This window comes from Falco rusticolus, chromosome Z (genome assembly GCF_015220075.1).
Source record: "Falco rusticolus isolate bFalRus1 chromosome Z, bFalRus1.pri, whole genome shotgun sequence".
Lineage (NCBI taxonomy): Eukaryota > Metazoa > Chordata > Aves > Falconiformes > Falconidae > Falco > Falco rusticolus.
Genome location: NC_051210.1, coordinates 50,253,700 through 50,267,354, shown reverse-complemented (window position 1 = coordinate 50,267,354; position 13,655 = coordinate 50,253,700). Strand labels below are relative to the sequence as shown.

The window sequence follows — 13,655 nt, the reverse complement described above, 5'->3', positions numbered from 1 at the left end:
TGTACCCTCTGCACCTCACCCCACTTCGCTGCAGGGCTTTCACTCATCTGACTGAGAGACACAGCCACCGCCAGAGGAAAAGATGACCACTCTTCCAACCTGACTGCCAGTGTATGCAGGTCCCCACAGGAAAGCCTGTCTCCTTCATTCATGGAAATGCCATCCAGCTCCACCACCCCATGCTGAGGCTGCCTCTGCAGGAAGAGAAGGAGATGGTCCCGTTTTGTGTCCACATCAGAGATGAGAATGTGTTCCTCTGTGACAGGGCTCAGGCCACCCTCTTCCACTCTCAAATGGCTTGTAAAAACCTGCATGGAGGAGAAAGGCTGAACTCTCTTTTCTACTGCACCTCCAAACACACACCAAATAGAGCAATTTCAGTTTGCTCTGGTATAAGGACCTGTGACACCTTAAAAACGAAAATGCCAAAGGCTGTACTCTTTCATGCTGTGTTAGGAAAACCTAACGAATTTACTAACAGTAGGCCCTGATAGTGCAACCCAATCCTGATCCCATTCACTGATGGTCCTGGCCTTCACAGGCAAAAGGCAACACAAAGAGAAGGGATGCAGTTTGGGTAACCAGGATGTGATATATGTGTTTTCATACAGCCACTCAGATGCTGAAGGTAGCCTTCAGTTTATTTAGCACAAAAAATCACCTTGCACACTTACTGGACTTTACCTTCCACTTCAGTCCCAATGCAGGCTACATGCAAGAAGCTGAAACCCTGATCCCATGGAAGTTTTATTTTTTATTTCAGTCAGATCAAGACATCTCTCTGCACTTCTGTTTCTACTCAAAGCCATTTCCAAGTCCTTTCCTTTCACCTTCACCACCACCCTACCTCTGGAGCTTGATTGTCCACGGGAAGAATCGTAATATTGAAGCAGATCCCATGCAAAGTGCCACCATGCTGATTGCTGACAGAAAAAATAAACTGGGCTTGCTGAGGTTCAGGCCCAATATCCTGCAGCGGTGGCATATAGGCAACTTTCATATAGTTTACAGCATGCTGCAAAAGGAGAAGAGAGGTGCATGTAAGAAGAGATAATGGGAGCAGCCATAATTCAGGACAATAGGGATCTTTCTCATCCCCTGATTAGATGTTATCCAAACTGTCAAAAATAATTCCCAGAAACTTTACACTTACTCTTTAGCCACTGGCAATGCCTGGATTAAATGCATGTTTAGCTACAAATCAGGTGAGTACAGGTTCAAATACTCAAACCTGTAGCAAAAAGTACAAACACAGTTTCTAAGTGATAACAGAGGCAATGGACCTATCTCCTTGATGGAGCCCTTTAAGAATGCTGGTCCCAGGGCCTTTACTAACTGTGACTTTAAAATAAACAATTCATCAACACATAACTTTTAATGTAATGTCGCCCATAGCAGCTGAATTTGCCCTCACCAGTATGAATGAAATGTGCATCCTGTCTCCTCAGGTGAGGGCAGGCCAGTGAAAAAGGCTAAAATAATCACCAAAGGCTTGCATCCAGACACACATATTAGGCACTTGATCAAGGACTTGTAGCCTCAGAGCTTTCATTATAGTACTGCAATAATCACTGTTATGCAATCTTAACCATACAGCAGGATATAAACCAGGGTACTTCACTGGTATTTGTAAAATATATATCACAACACAGAAGCATGAAAACTGAACAAAAAAATCCTGAAAAAAGACCTGTTCCAGCCTGTATTGTATCTATCAGTGGAAAAACTGAGAAGAAGCAGGAAACTGTCAAGGCCTTATTTCCACGTTTTGTGTATTTTTTCCTTCCTCTTAATGTCATGCTGAAGCCAAATTCAGGCTGCTCTAGGCAACTGCAGCCCCTGCTGGTTTCAGAAGAATACTGTTTATGTATTGCAGGACTGAAGCATGATGGAAATTTGTTTTAAAAGCTGGAATTGAATTAGCAAAGTTTTGAGCTTCTTAAGCAGAGCTTGTAATAGTACTGCTCCTCACTCTTCACCTCTTGTTTTCCCGTCAAAAAGAAGCTGTACACTTGTAACTTTTTATATTTGTTTAGAACTGGTTGTGGTATCAGGTATCATAACAAACCTGAGTAAATGACTGCAGTGCAAGAGCAGCAGGATCCTTGACCAGCCTGGGGATGGTGTCCACCATAAACAGCTTCCCAGCATCTGAATGGCTGCACAAAAATATGTATGTCACATCCTGGTTAGCAATACTGAAGAATGGCAAAAACAACAGTCACGTAGCTCAATCTTGCATTTATTAACATCCCACACCCAACTGGATTGAGATGAAAAGCATTTTTCTCTCTTCTATCCTTGTTATTAATGCAAACATTATCACAGCAAACTGAACGCAAGAAATATTTTTCAGGATGGTCATGAAAAATCATTGCATACCTTTTAAGCAAACTCAGCTTGCTACAAGTGTGTCTCTGCACAAGCCAGATACCATTTACACCATGTGCAAGTCTAGTCCGTCACAATCTGATTACTTACACACCCTATTTATCTTTATGTAGAAACATAAATTATTTCTGGGGTTTGTGCATCTTATAAACTTGTGAAACGAACCAGTTCCCAGCAAGTCAGCTTCCCAACAGCAGTAACCAGTGAACTGGATTTGACTGAATAGGGGAACAGCCTAAACATCCCTCTGCCCCAGCTGCATAATGATTCCCTGTTGTTTACGGTTAAAACTCAGAGTGTGGCTCTTCAAACAACTTGGCAAATTGTTGCTGGTGCTCTCACAAATTTACCAAATGGTGAAACAGTATCAGTGACATGTAAACTGCTACCACACCCATCTATCCCATATCCCCATTGCCCCCATAACTTGTTCTGCCTGCATCCTGCTCCACATGTTCCTGGTCCTGGATCAGGAGTCCTTCACAGTGCCACAGTGATAATACATAACCTAGAAGAAGCTGGAGCACCTCATCTTAGCCTGGGGCAGGCCCAGTTCAGCTCCACTTTGTTAGCAGAGGTGCTGTGACTTAAGTTCAAGGCTTTACAGGATCCCACAGGCCAGTGTAAAATGCAAGCCCAACAAAAGGAAAGCAAAGATTTCAGGTGCTTTCCTCCTTATTTTTTGCTAGATTATACTTTCTTTCCTTTGGGGTTGGGTTGGGTTTGTTGTTTGGGTTTTTTTGGTTGGTTGTTTTTTGTTACTCTGTGTATTACTCTGTTGCTTTCAGCTCTAGCTCACCCTTACTCATCAACAGTAGAGCTGCACCTAGCTGTTGGCACCTGTGCTTTAAGCAAACAGATGAAGAACCTGAGACACAAGCATGCTAGTGCCACTGAGACTGCTCCTCTTACATGGGTCATTGCCCTGTCCCACCTGAAAGGTATGGCAGATCACACCTACCCAGGCATGCAAGAGAAAAATGGGGAAGTGGTTATGGTGTATGTGAGTTCCCTGTCTTGCTCTTCCACATCCATGAAGTGGAGATGTTTCTTTGTTAGGTGAGCAATCTCAGTCTCCTTAACAACCAGGTGACGGGTTGTTCCTGGGGCTTCTCTGGGTAGCTGATCGTCCACAGGGACAATGTGTACCATCATCACCTGAAATCAGGAAGACAGTAAAATCAGCAGCTGTTCCACTCAGTAAGAGAGTGTCCAGACAGCTGCTTACAAACATGCACACACAGAACTAAGTGGATGACTGGAATATGAGATGCAGGATGTGGCTGTCATGACATATCATGAATACATAAGTAATGGAGATATAAAACAATTCAATACAAAGCCTATGAATGTTAGAAGTTTCCTTTTAAATTAAAAACAAAGTCAAATTCAGTATGTTGGACTCCTGGGTGAAAGAAGTAGCCTTTTCTCAGCTGACTTCAGGAGGGCTGTTTAGTTTGTTTATACCATCTCCAAATCTAATTTGTTTTCAACATTTCATTTTACGATGTGGTAAAAAGTCTTTGCAATGGACTCAACTCTCTGCAGCCAGGCAGAGAGAATTGCCCCATGAAAAGCAAGAACAAGAGATAGATCTGGATAACATTACTTGTGATAGTGATTGTGGTGATGGTAAACAGAAAAGATCTATATCAGAATCTGTAAAATCATCAGCCTTTTGAAGGAAAAATGCTGTACTCTGTCAAAGATGCTTCAGTTTCATACCTGTGGCTCTGAGAGATTGGGAGGGTCATGGCTATCACACAGCACAAACTCAAGGGAATCTTCAAATACTTCTCCTCCCAAATGGCGATAATAAATTATTCCATTAAATAGATCCCTCTGAAGAAAACTGCTGACAGAGTACCCTGTTGAATTGAAAAATATATCTTCTATTGAACAGTGCATAATTTTAATAATTCATAAAAATTATCCATTACCTTTGCAAGTAACCAGTGAAGCATAATGTCCTTTCTTTCACCCTAACTAGAATAAACCCTTTGAAATGTTATCTCATTGTCTTCCATGTTTCCTGAAGATCATCAAATTCTTTTTTATGTCCCTTAAAGATCATTCAAAAAATGAAGCAACACAGCAAATGGGCCTAAAACCCTGTTAGGGGGCAAAAGAATCTGCAGGACTAGCAGTGTCTGCAGCTTAGCACAGGAGTTTTTGAGTTCAGTTACATGGAAGGAGAGCTTTTTTCCTCTTTTAGCACCATTAGTGTCACCTGATAGCTTTGAACTTGCCAGGGATCCTTGTGGATAAAGTTAACTGACCAGCCCAACTTTTCTGGAGGAGAAAAACACAGTAGGGAAATAGTCTCAGAATGGAAGAATTATAGGATAAATTGTGTTCACAGGCATAGTTATGCTGGTGCAGAAATCAACAGTAATTAATGGTGGGGATTTACACTATAATGAAAAAAGTCCAAATTTGCCATGATTTGTCCTGAGGCAAGATAAGTTCCCTAATTGTAACATTTGATGTGGTTTAAAAGGAGAGGACAAAGAATAGCTTGCTATTGTGGACATGTTTTATTACCTGTCAAGTTTGGTCCTGGTTTCTTCATGATTTCTCCAGCCCGTGGTGGATTGGTAATATTGAATAGTATGTAATCATCACTGGAATCCATGTCAGAAGCATGAAGCATGGAGCCCTGAATCAGAATCGTCTGTCCCTCGTGAACTTCAACGACCACATTGCTGATAAGAAATGGAGGGCTGTCATCTTTAGGGAGGATATTGATTGGAAATTTATGGCGAATACTGTGGTGGCCATCAAAAATCCTAAACACCACAAAGTCCTTAGTAGAATCACTGTCATCATGATGGTAGTGAACAACTCCAGCCTGAATGTCAGAGACTGTGAACATGAATCCTTTCCCTCCTGTCAAAACAGTGGAAGAAAATGCATCAAAAACATGCAGTTCAGCCCAGAGAATCCTTCCACCAATATGAATGTTATTAAGGGAGAAAGAAGGAGAATGCATTTTTAGAAAAATCAAACAAAACTTCACCTACTGGAAGCAAGTTTGTAGAAGGTAGAATAGTTAATGCAGAATTTTCAACTGTGGTAGCAAAGAAAATGTCCATTGCAATTAAAATAACTGGCAATATCAAGGACTTGTAACTGTAATTGTTTCCACTTTTATTTCAACCTCTACTTTCTTATCAGAGCATTTTGTATGTATTTTAAGCATTGAAGAGAATATGCTTTTATAATTACTGCTCAGCATTTCATTGCAAGTAAAAAATAATGTTTCTGAGTCTTGTTTTTTCTGCATGGTGAAGTTAGTGTCTATACTAAGGCAATTTTACACCACTGCTTCACTAGACATGTTACGTACCCACACATGCAATATTCAGACAGGTTAAAGGTTTTGAGAACTGCAAACTGGTGCTGGAAGCAGGGCCTCCAAAGGTAACATTTTTTTGCCCTCCATGTTGTGTAATATCAGCAGAGACACCCACACACTCCTTTTGCCTCCTTACTTGAAAAGAATTATGGGTAAACTTTAGGATGGAGAAATAACTGCTTCATCACTGTACAAAAGTCTGTTAAAGGTGGCAGAAGACAGGCAACACCACCATACATACCTCTTTCTTTCAGGGGTTTCCTTCAGCTGGCATTACCAAACCTAACAACAGAGACTTCAAGACATTGGGCTGATTCACTGTTTTCCACAGTTAATGGGAATCCCTCCACTGATTCAGTGGGCGGTGGCTCAGACCATTTGCCAGCAGCATTATAGTGCAGCTGGAGGACTAAACCTGAGCTTTGTTTCAAAGTTTGAACATCAGTTGGTGCTTGCTAGACAAAAAAGGCAATTGCCAAAAATTGTGGTGATGGTTTACTTTGCAGGTGCCTATGCAGACACATAAAAGAGAGTAAGGCACAGTCACTGGAGAAGAAATATCCACCCCTGGCTGGCCCATGGGAGGCTGAGAAACCCTGGGGGGTGTATGCAAAGATGAGACTATCACCATGAGATAGTCCCTGCAGGTGCAGCTGGTCTGCTGCTCTACAGCCTGCAGCCCGCTCCCTGGCTGGCCGCACAGCCCGCCATGACAGCATATCTGGGGCTTAGCCTATCTAACAATTCTGACACCACAGAGTTTCTGTTTGTGGCATTACAGGAGGATGGTTATGCAGACACTGAACTCCTTGGCAATAATTTCCTGAGATGAAACATACTTCTGAATAGTTTATCTTTCCACTAAATTCCAAATATCACCTTTTCTTTTTCTTTAAATACTTGCTTTTTATGTCTTCAGGCTATGCATTTTAATGAATATGTTTAACTACCAAAAAATCCAGCACTGACAGTGGCAGCATCTTTCCACCCTGCCAACAGCAGAGTAACTTTTTTTATGCAACCATTTTCCCCGAGAGAGCAGAGCAGCACTGTGCTGACTCATGAGACTGCAAAGCAAAATTATCAACATTGACATTGCAGAAGGCTAACAAATTATAAGTCTAATTTAATTGCCACTTTTCGAAATAAATCTTAAAGCTGCCAGTAAATAGCAACCATATCCAAGTACTGTCTGTATTTGCCAGCAAGTCAAGATCACTTGGCATTCCTCAGCACCTTCAAGCAAAAATGTAAGAGTGAAAATATAGTCACTGCATTTTGCCTAGGTTGTGCCTGCGTGATGAAAGCATAGCTGATTCCTTTAAAATTTCAGCTTTGGGATGTAGATGTATGTTAAGAAAATAACTTATAAATACTGAATTTTTCAACACTTTTGTTTTAGTCCCTGTGTCTAGTGTGGTTGTAGCAAGCAAAGCCAAACAGCAGAGAGAGCAGCCTCCCAGTGCACCACCAGCATGTCTACTTGCCTTTGGCTGGGGAAGCCAGGGCAGGATGGCAGAGCCAGACTGGCCAGCAGCAGCTTCCCACTAGTGTGTGGCTGTGCCCACCTCTCTCCATGCGGGTCTTGCCTTTTGCTCCAGAGGGGAAACCTGCATACAATGTGTTCTCATGCCCTGGGTTTTCTTGTTTCATGTGAGAAACACTAAGCCATGAATGCGTATGCTAGTGTTTCTCTTGTTGTGCAGTGGCATCACAGCACTCTCTCCTGGGGAGTTACCCATCCTTATTTCGCCTTGGTGGGACAGGGCCACACCAGACCTGCTGCATGCTGCTACTAGCTACATTAGCTCACTTGGGCTGGATTCACCTCAAGTGAAGAAACTAAGAACCAGTTTCAGTTTCAAACGGAAGTGATGTGTAGGCAAAATGCCAGACTTAAAGTATCTCAAATTTAAGGATGTGGATAGCATAAATACACTATTTGCAAATGCGTCAAAGCTATGCAACTGACTTGCTGTATGAGCTTGTGAATTTTTGAATCTCTTACTCTGCATCCAGATATTTCCATCCTCACCCTCATTCTCTTGTAAATCCTGCTCATGCTGGCAGCCCTCAGCAGGGAGGGAAATACGACAGGCTCTATCCATGTCTTACTGACCGCCACATTATCATAGTGAGTTGTCACTAGAGAACATGTTTCCAGGCCCTCAAGTGGAAGTGATTTACCTCTCACCGTGAGCCGACCGTGCTGTAAGCCATCAACTGTGACCAAGCAAACATTTTGGATGTCATCGTTGTCCACAATTTGGAAGTGTTTCCATGTAATAGGCCGGGATTGCCCTTCCAAGAGGCTGAGGCCTGCGAAGAGAGGACTGTTAATTCACCAAAGTGTCTGCAACTTTAAAAGCTGTCAGCATCTAACCTTTCTAAAGTTTTTTGCAGTCAAGAAAAAAAGATGTTACTTGCCTTAGTCAACTGTCTTTAAAGACTTTTTTACAGAGAAATAATATATTCTGGTTCCAAATTACCTGATAGACTAGCTAGGCAGATTTCTGGACTTGTGCACAAACTGAAGCATTGCACTTGAAATATCACAACATCTGAAACTGGGTACTCAGCTTCCTTATTGAGTCTGCATTTAAAAATGTATGTTGATCTTCATGGTGGAGGACAGTATCTCTTCTTTTTATTCTGAGAGTCATTTTGGGTGAAGTTTCTCTGGGAGACATAAAAGCCTGTTCCTCTCAGCTCCTTCCCTTCTCTACTGTGAAGAGACTGCACTTTCCCTGGCGTTAACTTAAAGACTTGCTTGACCTTACACCTTTGCCTTCTGTTGATTAAATATCAATGCACATTTCACTCTAGATGGGAGGGCCTGCCCCATCTCCAATGTAGGCATTATAAATCTGTTTGAATAAGCCTTAACCCTGGAAGGTTTCCAGGCTTGAAATGACTGGTGGTATGTCATGCCTTTTTTTTCTACCTGTTCATTTTTGCAGACTTCCACTTTAACAATACCAACGAGCCTTGGTCTTTACTATTTATACTCTCTTACGTTCAGCTCGTTCTTGAAGAACATGCTATATACAGGAATCCTGGTTTTCCTGTAAGGCCTTTTTTTCTTTATTTTCCATTCCAGTTAAAACTTAAGATTTTTTCAAGTTGTAGCAATTTGTGTCCCCCAAGATGGATAAAGGAAAAAAAAACAGATTTACACTCCCTTCATTTAATAATCCTTAAACTCCAGGTGTAAAACTAAATCTTAGAGATTTGTCAACTGTCTCTGTCAAAACATTATAAATTCTGTAGCAAAATAAACTGAAGAAAAGAGATTTCACCTGTATTCCATGAAACCCTAGGAGCATTCGTATCTGCTGTTCTGATAGAAAGATGCACAGTGATTGGTAAACTCCTTTCAAAGTAGAAATCATGAACCTCAAACTCCACCTGTTGTGAAAACAGACAAGCTATTTATTGGGAAAAAAAACCACCCTGAAAACCAGCTGTACCTCAAAACACATATAGTGTGTTTTTTCCTGAGAGATCTTAAAGGCTTCTGATAATACGTTAACAAATTAAACTTGACCTAGTTTCTGAAAAGAACTTTTGAGGTTCTGCATTAAATTACGTATCTTCCTTCTATGCATTTCACAGTGAATGCTGGAAAAGTTAGTTTGCAATGTGTTGAATTTAATGGGAAAGATAAGCATTTTCACTGATGTTTGGGGTACAATTAACTCAGTAATTAACTTAAGGCTTTTTAAATAGTAATAATTAAAGGTGGGAGGGGCTTTCCTACTCTTTTAACATATGTAGGACCAAAAAAAGTATGAAACAAAAGATACAGACCTGCACAGAAAAAACCCAAACAAAAACAAAACAAACAAACAAAAATTTCAGACTCCTGAATTATCAAATTCTTGAACCTGCAGTCAAGCAATGCTGAAAGCAGAACAGAGAAGAAGCCCTTAAGGAGCAGGAGATGTGGTAGACTGATCCTCATACTAAGGAAACAGAAAGGAGGTTCCTGTGACAGCCAAGGTTAAAAAAAGATGCATTGTCATCATCACGTGCCAAAGTTACTGTGTTCCTCTGCTTTCCAGTTCACCCTTTCTGCAGCTTACCTTGCTCTGATTTTCTGTTTCTTCAGTTTCATCACTTTAATACCAAACATTTTGTTTTGTTTAGTTTATTGCTTGTAACTGTCTTATTAGATAGTTATTTTATAACTCTCAGCATATTTAAATGCTCCTTTACCTCATTTATCTTCCTGTTACATCTCCTTTTTAAACCTGTTGTTTATTTCTCAGACTGCTGGCATGCTACTGAGTTACACAAAATACCTAGCAGCACTGGTTAATGAAAAAATAAAGCAACTCTGTACCCAAAGTAGGAGACATTCACCACCAGCAGCACTCTGTGGCAGATCTGGAGAGAGACATTTATTTTTTTTTCTGAAAAATATCCTGATGTATGAATGCATTTATTTACAGCTAACTGAATCCTAAGGATATGAAAAATAGCAAATGCTTATACATTTCACTGTTACCTCATAATTCCTTCTCTCTGTGTGGCTCCTATTTGGAGGCTGATAAGCAATGAGCATGTCACTGAGATCTTTCCACGTGAAGGAACCAACAGGTTTTGTGTGGTCAGATAGATGAGTGATGAAGCCCTGTGGAGGTGGCTTGGTAATGTTGAAGACAAGCAGGGACTTTGGAGTTTCGTTGTCTTCAGCATCAACAGTTGTGGTTGTAATGGGGGTTAAAATAAATTGATCTACTTCCAGGATGAACTTTGCCATCGGGGCAGCTTTGGGTATCTGATTGGGACTGGCACCTTTAATATGAACAGGGAGCCACGCATACTCAGTCTATAACAGGAAAAAAATAGGACAACTGAAAGACAAAGTGAAGCAAACAAAATAAATTCAATTTCCATCACCTTCACATAGCTAATTGAGGTACATGTCAAAACAATAATTATTTTGAAAAGAAAAATAGAAACATTTTAATGAGAAAATGCCTAAAGTAAATACTCAGACCTCATGAAAAGGTCTTCCAGGTTCACTAGTCTTATTTGTGTCCTTAATTTTGGACTGAAACAACTTGCTTAATTTGATCTAAGTTTAATGAATAACTTTACCTGACAGAAACCAGCACGAGCCATTAATTATTATTAACTGAATATGTTCACACAGCTCTTAACTTATTAATTACTACATATGTTGAAGCCAGTGCAGATCGTACTTTACCAAAAGGACAGAATCATGCCAGAATTCATTGTGCTGTCAGGCTAAACTACTTCTGTCTGCCAGTAAACAGCCAGGGGTGTTTCTCTGTAGCGATAATGGTCTAATCATAGAGGTATGGAGATAAAGCATTTCATTTGCCCAGTTGGCAATGTTGTAAAAATGTAACAAACTTCCAGGCTCACTCTCTCTCTTCAAAAGGGAAAAGAAGCAACAAATTTACATTTTCTTTAAAACCAGGAAGACAATCAAGATATTGTAAGGTTACATAACAATCTACCTTGTGCAGAGTTTTACTTCTGCTGTCTGTGAGATCCAACCTCACAGGAATATAATCGGTGTCAGGAGAGGGAGGATCAAGGTGCCGATATCGAATCCCCATCCTCAGAAATTCATCGCAGCTCATTTTTGTGCTGTGAATGACTCCCAGCCCCAGCATGCAGCTTCCATTTCTGCACTGCTGGCCCAGGGTGTGCTCTGTAACCCAACAAAAGCAATAGAAAGCAGTTACTGGAGCAGAAAACAGCATGGGAACCTGTTCATATAGCTAAACTAACCCTGATAAAAACAGTGTAATGAGAATTAGGACTCCTTTCCTGACTTTTAACTTCCCCTACAGGATTCTGTTTTCAACAGCCATCTTCCAGCTCCAGCCTCCCTTGGTCTCTCGGGTAGATGCTGCCTCCGCTGTCTGCCTGTGCTGTTTCTACTGAGTCTTGGCACTCCCAAAGCTGTCATATTGGTCCACATGTCTAGGAATCTAGGAGCCAAAACCAGATTCCAGTCAGGGGTTACTGACCCAGATCTGTGATCTGTGCTGTGCCCCACACCAGCTTCATGTCCCTTTCAGTTCCCATGATAGCTCAAGCTGTTCATTAAACTTCAAATGACCCACCCTTACGCAGCACATCTGAAGCAACCCACTGCTGCAGGTCTAATCTGCTGGGTCTCTTTGACCCTGCTAATACAAACAACTAAAGCACATCTTACTAGGGCCAGAGAAGAAGTGCTGTAGCTGGTCTCCACGAAGCTGCTCTTGCTGCACGTCCCTGGTGATGAGCTGTCCATGAGCAGGCAGGTGGGTTTCCGAAGAGGCTATGGAAATGGTGCAATCCAGATTTATCTTCCTGTCATAGTCAAAAGTGAGGACATTCTTGTCAATTGCTCTGGAGAGACCATAGTACTCAGGGACCTCCAGGGCACCGGGGCGCATTTTGATGATGTTGCAGTCTGGCTCAAGCAACTGCACATGGAGCGTGAATGTTTCAACAAATGTTTCAGTTTCTGTAAATCTGCAGTGATAGAAGACAAATTAGTTATGCTTCACCCTGTCTTTTGTCACTCTGTGGGTCTGGCTTTGGCCTCACCTTCTAAACTGAATTACCTGAACCCCTTTCTTTCATGTGCCCTCAAACCCCAGACCGACAGAGACCATGAGGTGCCAGCCCCTGCTGCCCACTGGCTCATACTTGTAAAGAGGGTATCTGTGCTAGGGAAGAGGTTACTTGCCATCTGTATGCAAGGATCTGTGTCCCTAACAGCATACAGTGCTCTGAAAGTACTGTTGTCACTTTCAATAATAAAAAGAAAAATCACTGGTTTCTATAATAAGCAAGTAATACATAATATGTATTAATACTGACAAACACTTTATTTGAGCATAGATGAAATACACTGTGAGAAATATGTCTGTAAACAGATGGTCATTTGTTGACTGCTGCTGGATCTAAGTAGTTATGACATGTACAGCAGAACATGCTTTTGCCATGAAAAATGGACTGTTTGCTCTTCCTGAGGGCAGCTGTGCTTCTGGTAACAATGAAGTATGACATCCCTCTGTCCTTACCTGTACAGCCTAAGCATGATTGTGTCTTCATCTAAAATCGGACAGCCATTGTGGGTATATTTTACTTCATTAGGAAGGAAGTGACAGTCAAAAACCTATGAAGGAGAAAGAATATACTAGTAGAGCTCTCAAAGATATTAATTTCATGGCTTCCCTTTCGCTTCTCTCTGGCAGGAATGCATTAGACTAAGGAAATACTTAATCTGTAGCTTACTTCTATGAATAGGTATTCACTTGTTCTGTGGTATTGCAGTGAGAATCAGAGCAACCGCTTCAATGTGGGGCTGCTGGTACTCTATAGTTAGAAAGGGAATGGGCATATAAATGTGATTGTTGCTGGTCGCCGAGTCCTTCCCTCAGTGCAACAAATAATTCTAGCGCACACTTCTCTACCACCAAAGCCTGTGGACTTACAGATCCAGTTGTATTCAGTGGGACAACTGCAGTGGATCTGAAAAGCAAGCAGTTCCTGCAGTATAATGTTAGATTTAATAGCTTTTAAAGTTTCTAGTGGCAGTAGCTTGATTATACAGTAAATCCTGCTTTATGGCCACTACCACTGGACTACAAAAACATGACCCAGTGAAACTTCTCTGCTGGAAACTTTGCTAGCTCAGATTTGTTACATAGTGGAATACTGATGTTGTACCAGCAGCCTTTTACCAGATCATGTATCATCTCTGTGCCATACCAACACCCAGCCCCAATGTCAGTGTAATCCCACAGCATAAAAGCAAGCAGAATTTCTATATTGTGTCCACCAACTAATTAAAAAAAACCCTAACTCTTATGACATACCTGATACAGGTCACATTTGCAAAGCTGGGTGGCCACAATTTAACCATCTA

The 13,655-nt window shown here is 41.3% G+C and overlaps 1 protein-coding gene across 1 annotated transcript in view; it reads right to left on the bottom strand.

Annotated features, from left to right (window-relative positions):
• Positions 1–13,655, bottom strand: part of FREM1 (FRAS1 related extracellular matrix 1) — a 74,681-nt gene that overhangs the window by 44,823 nt on the left and 16,203 nt on the right. The window contains exons 3-14 of the mRNA XM_037374317.1: positions 12,808–12,902; positions 11,952–12,253; positions 11,242–11,438; positions 10,260–10,583; positions 9,049–9,157; positions 7,937–8,068; positions 4,936–5,280; positions 4,117–4,259; positions 3,353–3,549; positions 2,069–2,159; positions 848–1,015; positions 100–308 (exon numbers count right to left, since the gene is read on the bottom strand). Of these exons, the coding sequence (XP_037230214.1) occupies positions 100–308; positions 848–1,015; positions 2,069–2,159; positions 3,353–3,549; positions 4,117–4,259; positions 4,936–5,280; positions 7,937–8,068; positions 9,049–9,157; positions 10,260–10,583; positions 11,242–11,438; positions 11,952–12,253; positions 12,808–12,902 (2,312 nt within the window). The remainder of the gene's footprint in view (positions 1–99; positions 309–847; positions 1,016–2,068; positions 2,160–3,352; positions 3,550–4,116; positions 4,260–4,935; positions 5,281–7,936; positions 8,069–9,048; positions 9,158–10,259; positions 10,584–11,241; positions 11,439–11,951; positions 12,254–12,807; positions 12,903–13,655) is intronic.